The sequence below is a fragment of the Vombatus ursinus genome, unplaced genomic scaffold (genome assembly GCF_900497805.2).
Source record: "Vombatus ursinus unplaced genomic scaffold, bare-nosed wombat genome assembly UNPS02014779.1, whole genome shotgun sequence".
In the NCBI taxonomy this organism is placed as follows: domain Eukaryota; kingdom Metazoa; phylum Chordata; class Mammalia; order Diprotodontia; family Vombatidae; genus Vombatus; species Vombatus ursinus.
Genome location: NW_020954557.1, coordinates 32,911,336 through 32,927,358, shown reverse-complemented (window position 1 = coordinate 32,927,358; position 16,023 = coordinate 32,911,336). Strand labels below are relative to the sequence as shown.

Here is a 16,023-nt window from a genome sequence, read left to right as displayed (position 1 = left end):
GTGGTCCGCGGGGGCTGGGGCGGTGCAGCTGTTTTGAAGTCGAGCTCCGGGCTCTCGCCTCCGCCGGCTTCATGTGAAACTTCTCCTGCCCGCCCCCTCCCTCCCCCCGCCCCTCCCTCCTCTCTCTCTCCCTCCCTCCCCAGTCCCCTCCTCCGCCTCCTCCTCCGCCTCCTCCTCCCGCTCCTTCTCCTCCCCCTCCCGGCCCGCGCTGACAGCAGGGCCGGGGGCTCCCCCGCCGCGCTGTCTTTGCCAGGTTGACGGCGGAGGGGCGGGGGCCGCTCAGCCCGAGCCCCCGGAGCCCCCGGCGCGCCCCGGGCCGGGATGGAGAAGCCCTCGGCGGTGGCGGCGTCTGGCTCGGAGGAGGAGGTGCTGGAGTGGCAAGTGGCGAGCCGAAAGAGGAAGGCCTGGGCCAAGTGCCGGGACTCCTGGCAGGCGTCGGAGACGGAGGAGCTCTCCACCGAAGCCACGCAGGAGGACGACGACGAGGACGAGCCGGACCTGGCCGGGGACAAGCTGCCCCCGGCTGCGGAAAGAGGTCAGTCCGTCTGTCGGCCGGGCCGCTAGTCTGTTTGTCTGTGGGTCTGTCCGTCCGTCCGTCCGCCCGTCCGTCCGTGCATCCATCCATCCATTCGTCCGTCCGCCTCCAGGCAGGGACTTTCATTTCTGCCGGGGGGGGGCAGCTTGGGAGTAACGATCCAACACTTTGAATTCAGCCCCCCCAACACCCCCCCACACCCCCATCCCAAGACTGTGAGGCTATCCTTGATTGATAAGGTTCGTACCAAGAAAGGGGTGGTGGGGGGGAAGCTTAAAAAAAAATTATTTTGCAACTTCAAATGTTTCGATTGCCCTCTGTGACCAAGGAGTATTCAAAGTAAACAAAAGTCAAGTTAGAGACTTCTAGCCTGGGAGATGGAGAGCTGATTTTCTTCTTCTTCTTCTTCTTTTTTTTCTCTCAATGCTTCATTTTGATGCGCAGCTTATCGTGTCTAAATATGACCAGTTTGGGACTTCCTCATTGGATGGAAAGTATTTTAGTACTAATGGTCTGCCTCCCCAACTCTTTGTTTCGTAGGAAACGTTCCAAATGAAAAGATCGCTATATGGCTCAAAGATTGTCGGTAAGTCACTTTTAATGAGAAAGAAAGAACACCCAAGGGACTGTATGCTTGCCCATTTTCGCTTGATTCTTCTCAACTTTGAGTCAAAGCAGCCATGACTGATTTTTGTAAGTTGTTACTTTTCCATTTTGCTTGTTTGTAGCAACTTAAAGATAACATGGTGGAATCTTTATGTATCTCTTGTGTTGATTTTTAAAAGAACTGTTGCTTTATTCGAAAGAAGCTTTACAATTTAGATGTTTTTTCACGAGATCAGTGATGCAAACTTGAATATGTTTCCTTCAATATATACTGGAGCAGATGATAGTTAAACTTCTGTGCCTCCACTATGTTTTGGAAACTCATTAGAACAAGTTTCTTCTTGTAGTTTTATATTTGGAGCATGAATTTATTCATGTCACTGGCACTGAAAGAAAATAGCACCTTGAAGGCATTTGGTGCTCTGCAGTAATTTAATTACACTCTTCTGCAATAGTGAAAAATGTTTTGATAAGGTATATAAGGTGAAGCACATTTGTTAGTAAATTTGGCTCCTGTAAAGTTTGCTTTTTTTACATTTTAATTATTTTGCAGGTTACTTGCTTATTATGAAGGTTTAGTGAACCTTTAGCTTCAGAGCACCAATTAGGCCTTGTTTCAATGATCATTTTAATATTTCCAGCTCAGGCAGCTGATGACGTTTTCTTAAAATAGCTCATCCTTTGAGAATGTCCTCTTCAGTTTATTTTTCTTCCTTAAAGGCAGATGAAATCCTGACATTTTTGATACCATTTTTGATAAATCCCTTAGAATCTCTAAGCACTTTTTAACTATGACATTTAATTCAAAAAAAGCAAGATTTTGTGATTCAGTCATAGAATCTACAGTTAGGTACTTTAAAGATCATTTAATCCAATCTCTGTCAGTAGGGAAATTGTGCCTGGTTATAAGGTGATTTCATTTGTCTTCCACCTGCTTAAATTGATAGTGAAGCTCTAATTTGTTTAATAGTGTTAATGCTCAGTTGATATTTTATATGTTTGGGTGGAAGATTTGTGTAAGTATATTTAGTGATTCTTGAGGAAAAGACCATGAAATTCAGTGGGTCAGATTTTATTCACCTCTGATCATGACTATAATTGTTTTGGATAATGATGTTTTCTTACTTGTTTAGGTTTTTGAAATATTCAGTCTCCTCTTTTAATTACAGGATTGTTATTTCTTGTATTTTTTTTTAGAACCTCAAAGATATTTTAGCTTTTAAAAGAATATTGTTAAATTTTATTGCTTGAACTCGTGTGTGTATAGAAAATGTATTTCTTTGGTAAGAGCAAGAAAAGAAATTATACCTTGTTAACTATGATTTGCAGAGTTGAAGCATTTGTAGGTAGGATATGATTACATAGGAAGTAAGAGTCAATATTTTTGGTTTTTAAATTGCAGCCTTTAAAATAGGTGCAACTGAAAAGTGTTTCTAGTAATATGTATTTACCTGCCTTGGACTAGTTAGTATGTTAAGTGTGCCATTCATTCTATACTGATTTTTAGTCTTTCTTTCCTCTTAGATCTCATTCTTCTTCCTTGCAATCACACCTATTGGGTACAGATGTGACATTCTTTTTTACTTGTGAGAGCTATAAAAGACAAGAAGTTTCTCCAAAGTTGGCATACTGTCACAGATTTAGCTGCCTAGAGGTCTTAAAGTAGAATGTCTTGGAGAGAATAAATTTTGAGGTAGCGTCTCAAAATGAATTTTTGTTTTTTTTCCCTGAGTGGACTGTGTGTAATCTAGCACTATGAAGCCAAATAATATAGTATTTGAATATAGTATTTTTATTTTATATGTTCTATAAAATCTTGTTTGAAACTGATCTCTATTGTATTCTGCTAGAATTTTCAAAACAGACACTTCATAAGTCCTATCTTTATTTTAATTACTATTTTATTCTTTGTGGGAAGGGGAAGCAAGAGTTGTTCAGATTTGACATAAACTGGCTAAATTGTCATTTAAAAGAAAAAGCCTTTTCCCCTCCAAGGATTTTTTTTTGGGGGGGTGGTCCTTAATCCTTGCTTGCCATAGAAGTCAAAGAGGGTTTGTGGAAGACTGTCAATTATGCTGAGTTTTTTTTTTTGTTTTTTGTTTTTTTTTTTTTTTGCTATTTACTGTTAGGTGCTTGTAACAGTACTGGCATCCATAGAAATAATTGCCTAAACTAAAAAAGTGAGCATAGGGAAAAATTCTAATTGTTAAAACAAACCACACACAATTAGGTGTTTTAACATGTAAGAAAAATCTTAGTTCTCAAAAGTTTTATTGAGATATACCCTATAAGTAACTTTATTTTTACAAATTGTTTAACACAATTAAGTTTGCTTGATCTGTATTCTGATATACCTAACATTTTGAGGTTTAATTGTTATTTTGATAAGATTTTTTTTCTCTTCAGCTGACGTTGTTAGATTTATAGCCACTCTATAAATTGCTCCAAAAGAACAACTTTCATGGTAAAAGTTGTGTTGCAAAGCAAACCACAAATCTCATGCTATGATTTACTTTTGAAATGTTCCATACTGATTTTAAGTGGAAAAATATTTTTCTTTTTCAAAAAAGAAATTTCCAGTTCATCTGGCTTTAACAAACTAAGACAATACATTCTTATGAACAGAAATCATATTAGCAATGGTTAGTTGTGTGTAGATTTTAATGTTAATATCCAAGATTTTTGACACACATTTTTAAAATAGTCTTTCAGTTATTTGTTCCTACCTTATATTGAAGCCTGAACTTTAGAAGCTTTAACAGATTTTTTTGTAGTCATTCTTGAAGTCTAACAGATATGAAAAAGTGTGGGAGGTTTTTTTTTTTGGTGGGGGAGGGGGGAAGACAGGGATTCATAAAATGTTAGACCTAGAAAAACAAATGAAATTAAGAAAATTGCTACTCGTTTACAAGTAGTGTCAGATTTTCTTTAAGTTTCTGACATAAATAATTTTGATTTACTTCAACTCTGATTTTTTTATTTTAGGAGGGCTAGTCTAATATTTTAAAAAGAATGTCAAGTTATGTCAGTAATATAGTTCTTGCTCTTGATTGATGGCAGTTGAACCAGTCTTAGTGAACTGTTTTCACAATAAATAATTTGTTAATTCTTTGAGTATTACTCTCGTAATCAGTTTTCATTACCTGTGTATGTTCTGGGAAGAGTGTGAAACTGTGGTTTTAAACTTGTCATATTGCCTGTTAAGCAAGGATGTAAGAATTAAGACAGTTATGTGTGTTATGTGGTTTCAGAACACCTTTGGGAGCGTCACTAGATGAGCAGAGCAATATTACACTGAAAGGTAAGAAAAGTAACTTGTCAGTATCATTTTAAAAATGTGATATCTGCTGTATTTTATTTTGGATTAAAAGCATATATTTAAGTCAAATTCAGATGTATAAAATTTGCTGATGCAGATAGAAAGTTTTCCTTATCATCATCAGACTAAATGAGAAGAACTTATCCTATTTTAACCCATAAAAGCAATTATTTCATGAAACTTGCCTCTTTTGCATTTATAAGTCTTAGTTTTCTGATATAATTACATTTGGTAGGAATTTAACAGTAGTAAGAAGTGTTTGTGTTGAGTGAACTGGGTAACCCTTGATATAATAATTAAAGATTTCTTTGCTTATACTTAACTTGCCACACCTGAAAACTTACCACCTGTGCAAAACTGAACTTTAAAGTTCAAAGTACAAGAATGTTCAGGTAGTTGCAGAGCTAATAAAAAGCACTTATAGTATCAGGAGATCTAGTTTGAACTCCTGGGTTTTAATATGAGAGGTTAGGAAGAATGACTGCTCCAGGATCTGGTTTTCAATGAAACTCCTAGATATGTTATCTAATTAAACCTCATCAAAAATAACAGGTTTAAATAGCTTGTAGGTAGGTTTGTGAAAATTTAATGTGGGCACAAATTATTATTTTAAATTGTTTACTTTTTTTTTTTTTTGCTTTTTAAAGCCATTCACTATGTGATTTCAATAGTGATAGCTGAATAGTTTCAGGGTCTGAAATATTTCATTTTATTTTACAAAATATTTTGCTTGGTTACATTTGTTATATTAACTGTAAATATTTAACCAGAATATCATCTCGCTATTTGGAAAAGAAAACACAATACTAAGTTTTCTGAGTTCTCAAATGTTAATTTTCAGGTGTGCTTGTGAAAAATGGAGGAAGTTTTGAAGATGACCTGTCTTTGGGAGCTGAGGGTATGTTTGCAAGAATTATGTGGTTTGAATGCAATACATATGCTTTTAAATAAAATACATCATCCAATATTTACTTAATGGCAAGGAAATTGAATTTACTTTAAAGTTGGCTATCCAATGAGCTAAATTTAGTTATATTAAAAACTACTTGGACTTATCTTCCAACATCTTTCCTGTGTGCTCAGATGTTCTAGTCATAGCATGTAGGATTAGTATTAGAAAGCTTGTGGAAAAGAAATTGAATTTTCTATATTCCTTCCTTGGGTACTGTGCTTAAATTTTGTATGGAAAGAATGTAGAAATAACTGAGAGAAGAGAAGGAAACTAAAATTGATATACTTTGAAAAAAACAAATTGAAGCTGATTTTAGTATGAAGTAAGCGAAGATCATGCTGGTAGCTGCTATTTGTCATTGGCTACTGTTTTCGTGATTTTTTAATTTTCTCCCTCTCCCTGCCCCTCCCTTTAAAAGATTATAGAACAAAGATGAACGGGACACATGCTATAGTTAGAAATTAACAATATGGAAACCAGTCATTTACTGTATTAGTTGTTTTAATAGTGCGCTAATGCCACAATTTTCAAATTGTTTCTTTGTTTTGAGAGCAAAACTTACTAGATTAAAAAAGTTTCGGTGTTTTAGGAGTAAATGCTTATTTTAGTGGACAAGTTAAAGTTGTTTTTAAGTTTTCTAGCTCCCTTTTTGCATTTTTTCAGGTCAAATATCACATTATTGATAGTAGCTATCATTATTATTATGTAATTACTTTTGTGCTGCTTACTTGAGGCTAAAGACAGTTATTCATAGTTTTAAATTGTTCTAAGGTTATAAAAACTATTACACTCATCCATGTAAGTAATACTTTTAATCTTTGTTTGATTTAAAATAATCTACCTAGGCTGGTGTGGTTTGAACTGTAAAGAGTGAGTACTGGAGAATAATTTCTAAAGATGTTATTTGAGTTACTTTTGTCAATATGTTCTGAAGTACTAATTTTTTCAGTGAACTTGAGTTTATTGCTTACCTCTCAGCAAATTAAAAGTTGTATAAAAAATCCTTTGTAAAAATGCATATTATTATTGAGAACAACATACTTTTGCCACTGGTTTTAGCAATTTCTCAGAATTGAATGATTTCATAAGGATCCAAAGTTATATATATTTTTTTAAATTTAACTCTTGTTCTCTTCATGCAAATATTTCCTTGGTTATATTAATAATGAAATGGCTAGACCAGAAATGGAAAATGAATAGTTAGCTGAAATGCATATTGCTAAGCATTATGTTTTATTAACTGTCTTATTTCACATGTGTGTAAAAATTTAAGAAACATGTAAAATAGCTATTTAATGAATGTTTGGTGAATTGAATCATATGTGATCATTTTTTTCTTATTGTGCAATCAAAGAGCTTTAGATTAAAAAAGAAATGTACTGTCAGAATCAATAGGACATGTATATTAATGTGTTATATAGGAAAAGTTGATTGCTTTAAGTGGGTAACTTTTTAGCCTTTAAGAAAAGGTATATTAGAAATATAAATGTTTTAGATTATACAAAGTAATGAGGGCTGGACAATCCCCTCCCCCTCCTTTTAGGCATTGTTTTTTATTTCTATTGTCAACAGTTTCTAATTAGCCCATTAGGGCTATTTTTAATATGTGCTGTATAATCATGTTCATTTATTCCAAATAATTATGTAAAGGCATTCAGTTTGTAGGAATTTTTCCTTCTTTTTTCAAACACTAAAATGGAATATATAAGAAACATATGACTCTCATCTTATCTCTGCATTATTCCTAATGGTATGCAGATTGCTAGCCAAGATGGGAATTTGGAATCTAGGGCACTGATGATCTTGTGGCTAATTTACTTTCATATGTACTATATGGTAGTAATCATGACGAGCAAACAGTTTTATGCACTTTTTTCCTCTCTGCAGCTAACCAACTACATGAAGGTGATGCTCAAACTGAACCCTGGTATGTGCTTTGTTTGGCTTTCTCTTATTAAACAATTTATCAGTAAAAGGCATTATGAAAGGTAAAGTTTCATGTAGTTTGTTTATATTCACAGCAGCAGTGTCTTGGCTAAGGAAAGACGACTTCAGTTCCATCAGAAGGGTAGAAGTATGAATTCTACTGGCTCTGGAAAAAGTAGTGGAACAGTATCAAGGTAACTCAATTATTTTAAAATCATGTGGAATTAAATTGTGTCACAGGTGTCCTCCCCTCCTGAATTGTCTTCCTAATATAACCAAATCAAATTCAAAATATTTCATTTTCCAGGGTCAGCAGACATTTATTCATTCATTCATTTATTTATTTATTTATTTATTTATTTATTTTGGTGAGGCAGTAGGGTTAAGTGACTTGCCCAGGGTCACACGGCTAATGAGTGTTATATGTCTGAGGCTGAATATGACCTCAGGTCCTCCAGGGCCAGTGCTCTATCCACTGTGCCACCAACAACAAGGACAACACAAATAACACCCTGTGGCACGCTGGTTGAATTGAGTTCTGAAGACTGGTTAACCTAGTTAACAGGGTAAAGCAGGGGTTCTTAGCCTTTTTGTGTTTGTCATGGACTGCTTTGGCAGTCTAGTGAAGCCTATGAACCCTTTCTCAGAATAAGAGTTTTATATAATTGAAGACCAAATTTCAGTTAAAATTTAAGCTTACAGACTCCTTGAAATCTATCTTTGGAGCCTTTGGGAATCATGGACCGTAGATTAAGCCCTGGTATAAAGGGAAGTAGGAATTTCATAGTAGAATAGGAGGGAATAGTGTGGAATAGACCACTCATCTGAAGCAGAATACTGAATTAACTTTACTAATTTGCTGAACCTTCAGCCAAACCCACATAATGATTTTTAAAATTAAACTAAACTGAAATTCTGCTAATCACACACATTTCTCATGAACCAATTTGAATTAGAATAAAAGCTATATACTTTCTAAAAAACTCTTGAACTGGAATTTTAGCATACTCTCTGATAACTTTGGTCTTTGTTTTCAAATCAGTTATTCTTTCTTCCCTGTTGTTCACAAAAACAAACCCCAGAATCTGAAATAGTTTTAGAAAGAAACTTATTAGATCGTTTTGGGGGGAGGGGGAGACAGAGCATGTGCAGAGCGAAAGAGCACATGAGCAAACGAGTTGGAAAGATGGGGTTGCTCCTCCCCCGATTCTAAAACGTTTCTATTATGTAGGATTTTGGCAAGTATACCTCCACGTGAATCATATGTGTGCAATTAAGCAGTTTTTGCCCAGAGGACAACTTGAAAGCAAGGTGGATTGAGATGGATATTAGAAAACAAAAACATTCAGTAAAATTTGGGCAAAACCAAAACACTAGCTTTGGTGGACTCTAAACAACTCCTGGGTGTGGTAACCTAAAACTGGAATGTTTTGGGTGGATCCAGAGCCTAGGGGAGTGCAAGATACCTTGTAGCCATCTCTAGCATTCCTAGACAGTTACTGGGATCAGGCAGCATTCTAGGTGCTGATCACATAAAGCTGGATTTAAACAGTATAATAATTTTTCTGAACAACATAATAAATCGTTTTTCCCATAGACCTTCAAAGGTGCTGTCTTGGATTATCAGTGGAAGCAGAGTGGAGGGATGATATGGGTTTCATTGAAACTACCTTTTTTATTATATCCTGTTGTCCATATCTCACTGCTTCCATTGCCTGAGCTGAATTGCTTAAAGGATTCAGGCCCCACCCTATCTTACTATATTTGTCCTTTGCTATCAGTACTGTCTCACTAGAATAGATGACCAAACCTGAAGGACAGCAAAAAAAGCTCTACATCTCTTGGCACCAGAATTCTTTTAAGTTTCATAGGCTGTTTTTATTTCCTTCCAAATGAAGAAATTTCTTCTATAACTTTACTTTCACTTTGCTTTCTCAAAACTTCCCTTCCCTTCCCACCTTGGGGGGGTTGGGGAGAGTGGGGAAAGCAGAGAAGGAACTCAACTGCATTTCGTTAGGGGAAATCCACTAAAATGATAAAGTCAATAAGGTAAGGATTGATTCATTTAGAATTGTGTTGATTGGTTATTTTTTAAGGGTATTTAGTCAATTCCTAACAAATTCCTTGACTCTTTGTTATGTAGTATGCAACATCAAGGACAATGCATGCTTAAAAACCGTTATTAACACCAAAACAGATAATGGCTTAAAGAGAGAATAGCTACAGGAAAAAATTATTTTTATTTTATTATACTTTTTATTTTTAAATCTTAGAAAAACAGGGATAGATTATATTAGTTTTTAACTTGTGTATCAAGTCAGTTTGAGATTTTTGTCTTGGCATTTTGTTTTATTTAACTTCTTCTCCCCTCCCCCCAAGTGTTTCAGAACTACTGGAACTTTATGAAGAAGATCCTGAAGAAATTCTTTACAATCTTGGATTTGGACGAGATGAACCAGATATTGCTTCTAAAATTCCATCGAGATTTTTTAATTCATCATCATTTGCCAGAGGGATAGATATTAAAGTATTTTTAAGTGCTCAAATGCAGCGGATGGAAGTAGAAAACCCAAATTTTGCTTTAACAAGTAAGTTTTTTTTTTAATGGAACAGGTTATGATTTAGCAATCAGAGTAAATAGTTGTTTAATTTTCTGAACATCCTCATTCTTCAGAAATAGTACTGCACATGCACTTGAATGAAATATTACCTTTATATTTAAAATCATAAATAATGGTTCGAGTAACTTTTTATTATCTCTAATAAAAAATTAATAGTCTAACTTATATTCCTATAATTAATTTCCAAACTCATTCTGTGTGTGTCTCTCAAAAATAAGGTTTACTTACAACCTGTATTGCTATTGCTAAGAATAATTTACTTGCAAGAAACTTACCAGTTGTACCTCAGATTCACCTGTTGTGTTTTAGTTCTGGAAATGAGAGGTAGGAAAGAGGGGCTGTTATAATCATTAGATGAAATCATAGTCTAAAATTTCAGCAGCTTTCCTTAATTATTTAAACGCATTGTCTTTGTGTTTCCTTATATGTTCTCTGAATATTTAATAGGAAAATAAAAATCTGCCAGGTGTACCCCACAAACATACACTCTATTGCCATTTTATGTTTACTTTGTTTTGTCATGTCAAAAACGGATAAATTCTGTGCTTTGTGCTAATACATTGTATTCATAAAGGTACAAATAGAAACTATATAAAACTCAGAAAAAAGAAAGGATTGAGAGTTTTTCTTATTTAATGTAACGTCACAAATTTAAATTTATTTTTGTCTTCATGTAGGTCGTTTTCGTCAAATTGAAGTGCTTACTACTGTGGCCAATGCTTTTTCTTCTTTATATTCTCAAGTCTCTGGAACTCCATTGCAGAGAATTGGTAGTATGTCTTCTGTGATCTCTAACAAGGAGACAGATGCCCCTCCACCTTTAACTCGAAGTAACACTGCAAGTCGATTAATGAAAACACTATCAAAACTGAACTTATGTGGGAATCAGCAAGCAGGAGAAAGTACCCCATCCCCAACTGCTGAAAAGGGAAAAATTTCAAGTGTTCCTTGGACTGAAGAAAATGGCATTAAAAGTGATCAAAAATCACCTAAAAATGTAAAAAAGAAAGATAGTTCACCTTTGTTGGCCACAGTGAAAGAAGAGGTATCTGGTAATCCAACAAACGTGGGTAGTGTTAACATTGAAAGATTTTCTGATAAAGTAAGTAGTAATTTAAGCCAAGGAACAGAAGATGATCAGAATAAGGAATCCCGAAGTCATGAAATTAGACAAGGTGAACAATCTGGCATTATAGACTCTAATTTCAATAGTGACTTCAACCTCTCCAGCAATGGAGAGATAGAAAGCAGCAGTGAGCTGAAAAATGTACATATATCCACACCAGATAAAGAACCATGTGTACCAATACCAAACCCATCAATAAAGAACATAATGATATCGCAAAAGGACTCCTTTGAGATGGAAGAGGTAAGTAGAAGAATACTGGAACTGTGTTCAAGTAAAGTGCAGTTTTGTTTTTTTTAGTCATTAATCCCTCGAATTCATATGAACCAAAGAGTTTATAAAATGAAATGTGGCTGATGAATGAAAAAAAAAAATTAAACCTTTCAGGTTTTGACAGTGTTGGTGTTAAAAAAAAAAATTCATCTTATTCATAAGAGTTTGCTGATGTAGGTGTGATTTTATGTACACGTATTTATATATATGTATTAGTATGAATGAAGACTCTGAGAACAGGTTTTGTTGGAGGTATAGGGAAACAGAACATGATAATATTGAGCGTTTGGAAAAAAGGTAAAGTATACATACAAAAGGAGAGACAATAGGCATTTAAAAATTTTACCTCAGTGGCACAGTGGATAGAGCACCAGCCTTGGAATCAGGAGGACCTGAGTTCAGATCCAGCCTCAGACACTTGACACTAGCTGTGTGACCCTGGGCAAGTCACTTAACCCTGATTGCCTCACCAAAAAAAGAAAAAAAATGTTTACCTTATAGTTCTGACTAGGGTTAATTATGTATCTAGTGTAGCAGAATTGGATATGACTTAAAGATTAATTTGATCTGATTTGATAAAGCTTAGATGAGCTTGCTTTGAACAGCAAGAACTAGTAACCTCTAAGTTACTGATAGAATGTAAATTCCTTGAGAGTAGAAGCGGTTTATTTTTGTCTTTGTATTCCTAGCACAATGCCTCAAGTGTAGCAGCATTAATAAATGCTTGTTGATTAATGATTTCTTGCTCTTTGGAAAGCTTTATTGATGCATCGTGCAGAGTGATCTGTAGTAATCAAAAATTTGGTATCATCTGATTTTCTTGCATTTTATGTAGGTCCCTCCATTTCTACTAACTAGCCTTCCAAAAGATTCTAACTTACTCTGATTTTACAAATTTTGTATGTATGTGTGTTTATGGGGGTGTGGGGAATTATCTAATTTCTACCTTCTGAAATTTAGTGTCACGTTCTAATTTATCCTTGAACTAGAATGCTTTTGAAAAAGATGTTAATCTAAAGTAAATTCCACCGTTTTGATCAATACTTTTTAAAAATTAACAATTTGTTACCCATGTTAAAATAGTCTTTAAAATACAATGTTCATTTGCTAAGATTTGGATATACTGTTTCCTTTACAATAATTTGATGGCATACTAACCAGTGTACAGACTATTTGCAGTAATTTATTTCTTTTAGTCTCCTGTCAAAGTAACATAGAACCTTAAACATTGGCAATGGTATTTTTTTTACATCTTTAATTCTTTTAAATTGCAGATGTCTTCTTTATCCTATAAGGACTGATGCTATAAACACTCTAAACTTGGAACTCTGAGATCTTACAGTGTAATATCCATTGCTGGGCCACAGGGAGGAATGTGCAGTCCTAGTAATCAAGTGACTACTAGAAATTGCCAGTCCCAGTCTCTTCTCTGAGCTTCAGTCCTGTAGCTTCAATCACATATTAGACATTTTACACTGAATGTCTGAATTAAACATTTCAGACTTTGAGACATTTTAAATTTGTTTTCTTTCACTCTAAACCCTCCACTCTAGCAAATGTAAATGTTTTTGTCCAAGGCATTATCATTCTTCCAATGTCTTTGCTTTATAATCTTACTTATCGTTTATTCTTCATCCTCCCTCAGTTCACATTTCTAATCAGTTGCCAAATTTTGCTTTTTTCTACCTTCCCTTCCCAACATCTCTTCCATTAAACCCCTTTTCTTTACTCATGGAGCTACCACTTTAGTTCAGGTCTTTATCACCTCTTGTTTAGATTGAAACAGTCTAATTGGTGTCCCTGACTCAGGTCTCTCACCACTGTAGTCCATGCTGCACACTGCTGCTAAAGTTATTATCCCTAAGCTCAGTTCTGACCATTCAGTTCCATACTTAACCAATTCCAGTGGCTTCCTATCTGTGCTAGAATGAAATCAGAACTTCTCTGTTTACAGTGTAGCCCCAGCCTTTTAAGATTTATTACATCTTCTCCTCTGCTCTGTGATCTAGCCAAACTGTTCTTTCTGGTTCCTTACTAACAACATCCCTTTTCCTTCTCCCTTTTCCATCCCTTTGCATTGGCCATCCTCCATACTTGGCATGCACTCCCTCTTTATCTCTGCTTCATAGAGCACCTTTCTTCCTTTATGATGTAGCTTAGACACCATCTTATTCATAAATCCTTTTCTGATAATCCCTTCCTCCCCTTGACCCCAACTCCTAATAACCTCCCTCCCAAAAACTACTTTGTAATTTATCTACTATATATGTGTATATATGTATTTATTAAATATATATAAATATATATTTATCCTGTAAAGAATTTTATATGTGCTTGTCTAGAATGTAAGCTCATTGTGAGTAGGGATTATTTTATTCTTTGTACTTTTATCTTTAGTACCTTAGTACTATAGTTCTTCTGCTAAGATTTGGATATACTGTTTCCTTTACAGTAATTTGATGGCATACTAAAACCAGTATACAGACTGTTTGCAGTAATTTATTTTTTTTAGTTTCCTGTCACAAAGTAACATAGAACCTTAAACATTGGCAATGGTATTTTCTGGCACATGGTAGGCTTTTAATAAATAATTGTTCATTTTTTATAATGGGCATATATAAACAATCATTTATTAATCTTTCTGAAGCAACTTTTCTTCCAATTAAATTGGAAGAAAATTGAAATTAGAAAGAAAACAAAACTGAAGAAATATACTTAGATTTGAATCTTAATAAACAGGGGCATCAAGAAGAGAGTTCTAAGATAACCAATATTCCAAATAGGACTTAATCAGCTTTCTTAATAGTAATTATAAAGTTTCTAACTACAACATAACTGAGGAAGGGAAGCATTAGAGGTGATAGTGAAACTGGGTTGGCTAGGCTTCAGTTCTCTTTTTCTATCTGTTGCAACATGGTGGTCTTCAAGACCTTTTTCTAGATACCAGGTGATCCTAATTTGGGTCTCAATCAGATAATGGGAACCCATGCACTTAAGTGGTGTGTTGCCAATTGTCTTTTTTCCCTTCTTTTTGATTTTTGAAAGCGGGAAAAATTCACCTCAATCCAGAATTTTAGGGTTGGCTCCTAGATAAGAAGAAACAATGTACCATCATAGTGCAGTAGACTTGTAGATATGATTCCTGGGTTTTAATGTTGCCTTAGGTACTAGTTGTGTGATTTTGGACATATCACTTAATCTTTCAGAGCCTATGTCTTCATCTGTAAACTAGGAATTAACTTGTACAATTTAGTGTTACAAGGTTGCTGTGACCAAGTACTTTGCAGGCCTTAAAAGCACTATGTAAATATATTTGTAGTTGCCATTCTATGTAAAATTGTCAAAAACCCAAAATACTCCAGATTATAGTGTTAGATATTTTGGTAAGATCTGAAGGAATTAGAAAACTTCCTTTTCTCCAAAGTACATATATATGTGTATATATAAACCTTGATTTGTTTAGATTAAATTGAATGCTTCATAAGCACATTTGAAATATGGAGAATTAAAGGGGAGAACATCTTTGTTATTCAGGTTCATTGAAATATAGATTTAAAATGACTAGCACTGTATTTTCAAACTCCACTCTCTCTCCCCACCCCCTCGGGATCCTTAAAGAAGGTTTATTAAACAATGGATAAAGACGGGAAGCATGTTACTTTATTTCCTTTTCTCCTGGTTAGATTTGGGGCATATTGACAAATGAAAACAATCCTACTAAAGCAACTTTTAGATCTCAGTGAGCATTCGTTGTAACTTTTTGCAGTCTCTTTCCTTTGAATTTTGAGTTCTATTGGAAACTTGCTTCCTGTGAAGACAGCCAGTAAGTATGAGTAAGAGTTCTTTCAAAAGAGTCTTTTTTTCAGTAAGTCAGCTCTCTTTAGTAGATTAGCTGAACATCAGTCAGTCAGTGCCAGTGGAGGGGAAAGAGGCTTTTGGGTTGGTAGGTAAGGCATTAAGTTCTAAAAGTGACATTGTACCAGGAGGAGAGGAATACTACCAGGGTCAGAGGTGAGAAGCTTGGCAGCAAGAAGTCTGACTTTTGAGAACCTGGCCATTGAGAGCAAAGAGAGACTATATATTAAATGGAAAAAGAGCCAAGAAACTGGGAAGACTAATCCAGGTCTGTAAAAATGCATTTGTTTGCCACATATAAAATAGCCAAATACTATCTCTCAATTTAGTTGCCAGTTTGTTTACATTGAAGTATTTTCCAAACTATTCAAAATTATATTTACTTTTTTTAAACTTGCAAAACCAGAAATTTGTTTGGTTTTTCTATTCATAATGACAAAATTACATATGGCTTCTTTTATTCTCCTTAGACAATTTATTATGAGTATGTTACTACAGCAGTGTACTTTTCAAAGCACCAGAACAGTAATATAAGTGATTGATTGAGATTTAAATTGAAAATTAAATTGAAAATTTATAGCCTCTGATAAGTTGGGAATACATTCTCTCCCACAGAGTTACCATTATGTAACATGAGCTAACTGATCTAGCATTTCTAGAGAGATTTGTTTTGTCTTCACCTACCTCTGCAAGAAGTTTCTGTGTGGTATTTTCCTCATATCCAAGTGATTTGCCCAGGGCCAAAGAATTAGTATGTGAATGTGCTGCTGATGGCATAGCTATTGGCCATCTATGTGAATTTGTGACCCT

The 16,023-nt window shown here is 35.0% G+C and overlaps 1 protein-coding gene across 4 annotated transcripts in view; it reads left to right on the top strand.

Annotated features, from left to right (window-relative positions):
* The first annotated feature begins 321 nt into the window (after nt 1-321).
* ITPRID2 (ITPR interacting domain containing 2) overlaps nt 322-16,023 on the top strand; it is a 48,712-nt gene continuing 33,010 nt past the window's right edge. For 2 of the 4 annotated variants that reach the window (XM_027865813.1, XM_027865812.1), the window contains exons 1-8: nt 322-535; nt 1,076-1,121; nt 4,393-4,442; nt 5,302-5,358; nt 7,300-7,339; nt 7,434-7,532; nt 9,718-9,926; nt 10,637-11,328. In XM_027865813.1, coding sequence (XP_027721614.1) covers nt 322-535; nt 1,076-1,121; nt 4,393-4,442; nt 5,302-5,358; nt 7,300-7,339; nt 7,434-7,532; nt 9,718-9,926; nt 10,637-11,328 — 1,407 coding nt within the window. Of the gene's footprint in view, nt 536-1,075; nt 1,122-4,392; nt 4,443-5,301; nt 5,359-7,299; nt 7,340-7,433; nt 7,533-9,717; nt 9,927-10,636; nt 11,329-16,023 lie in introns of those variants that run through there. The other 2 variants (XM_027865815.1, XM_027865814.1) reach the window with 2 other exon arrangements.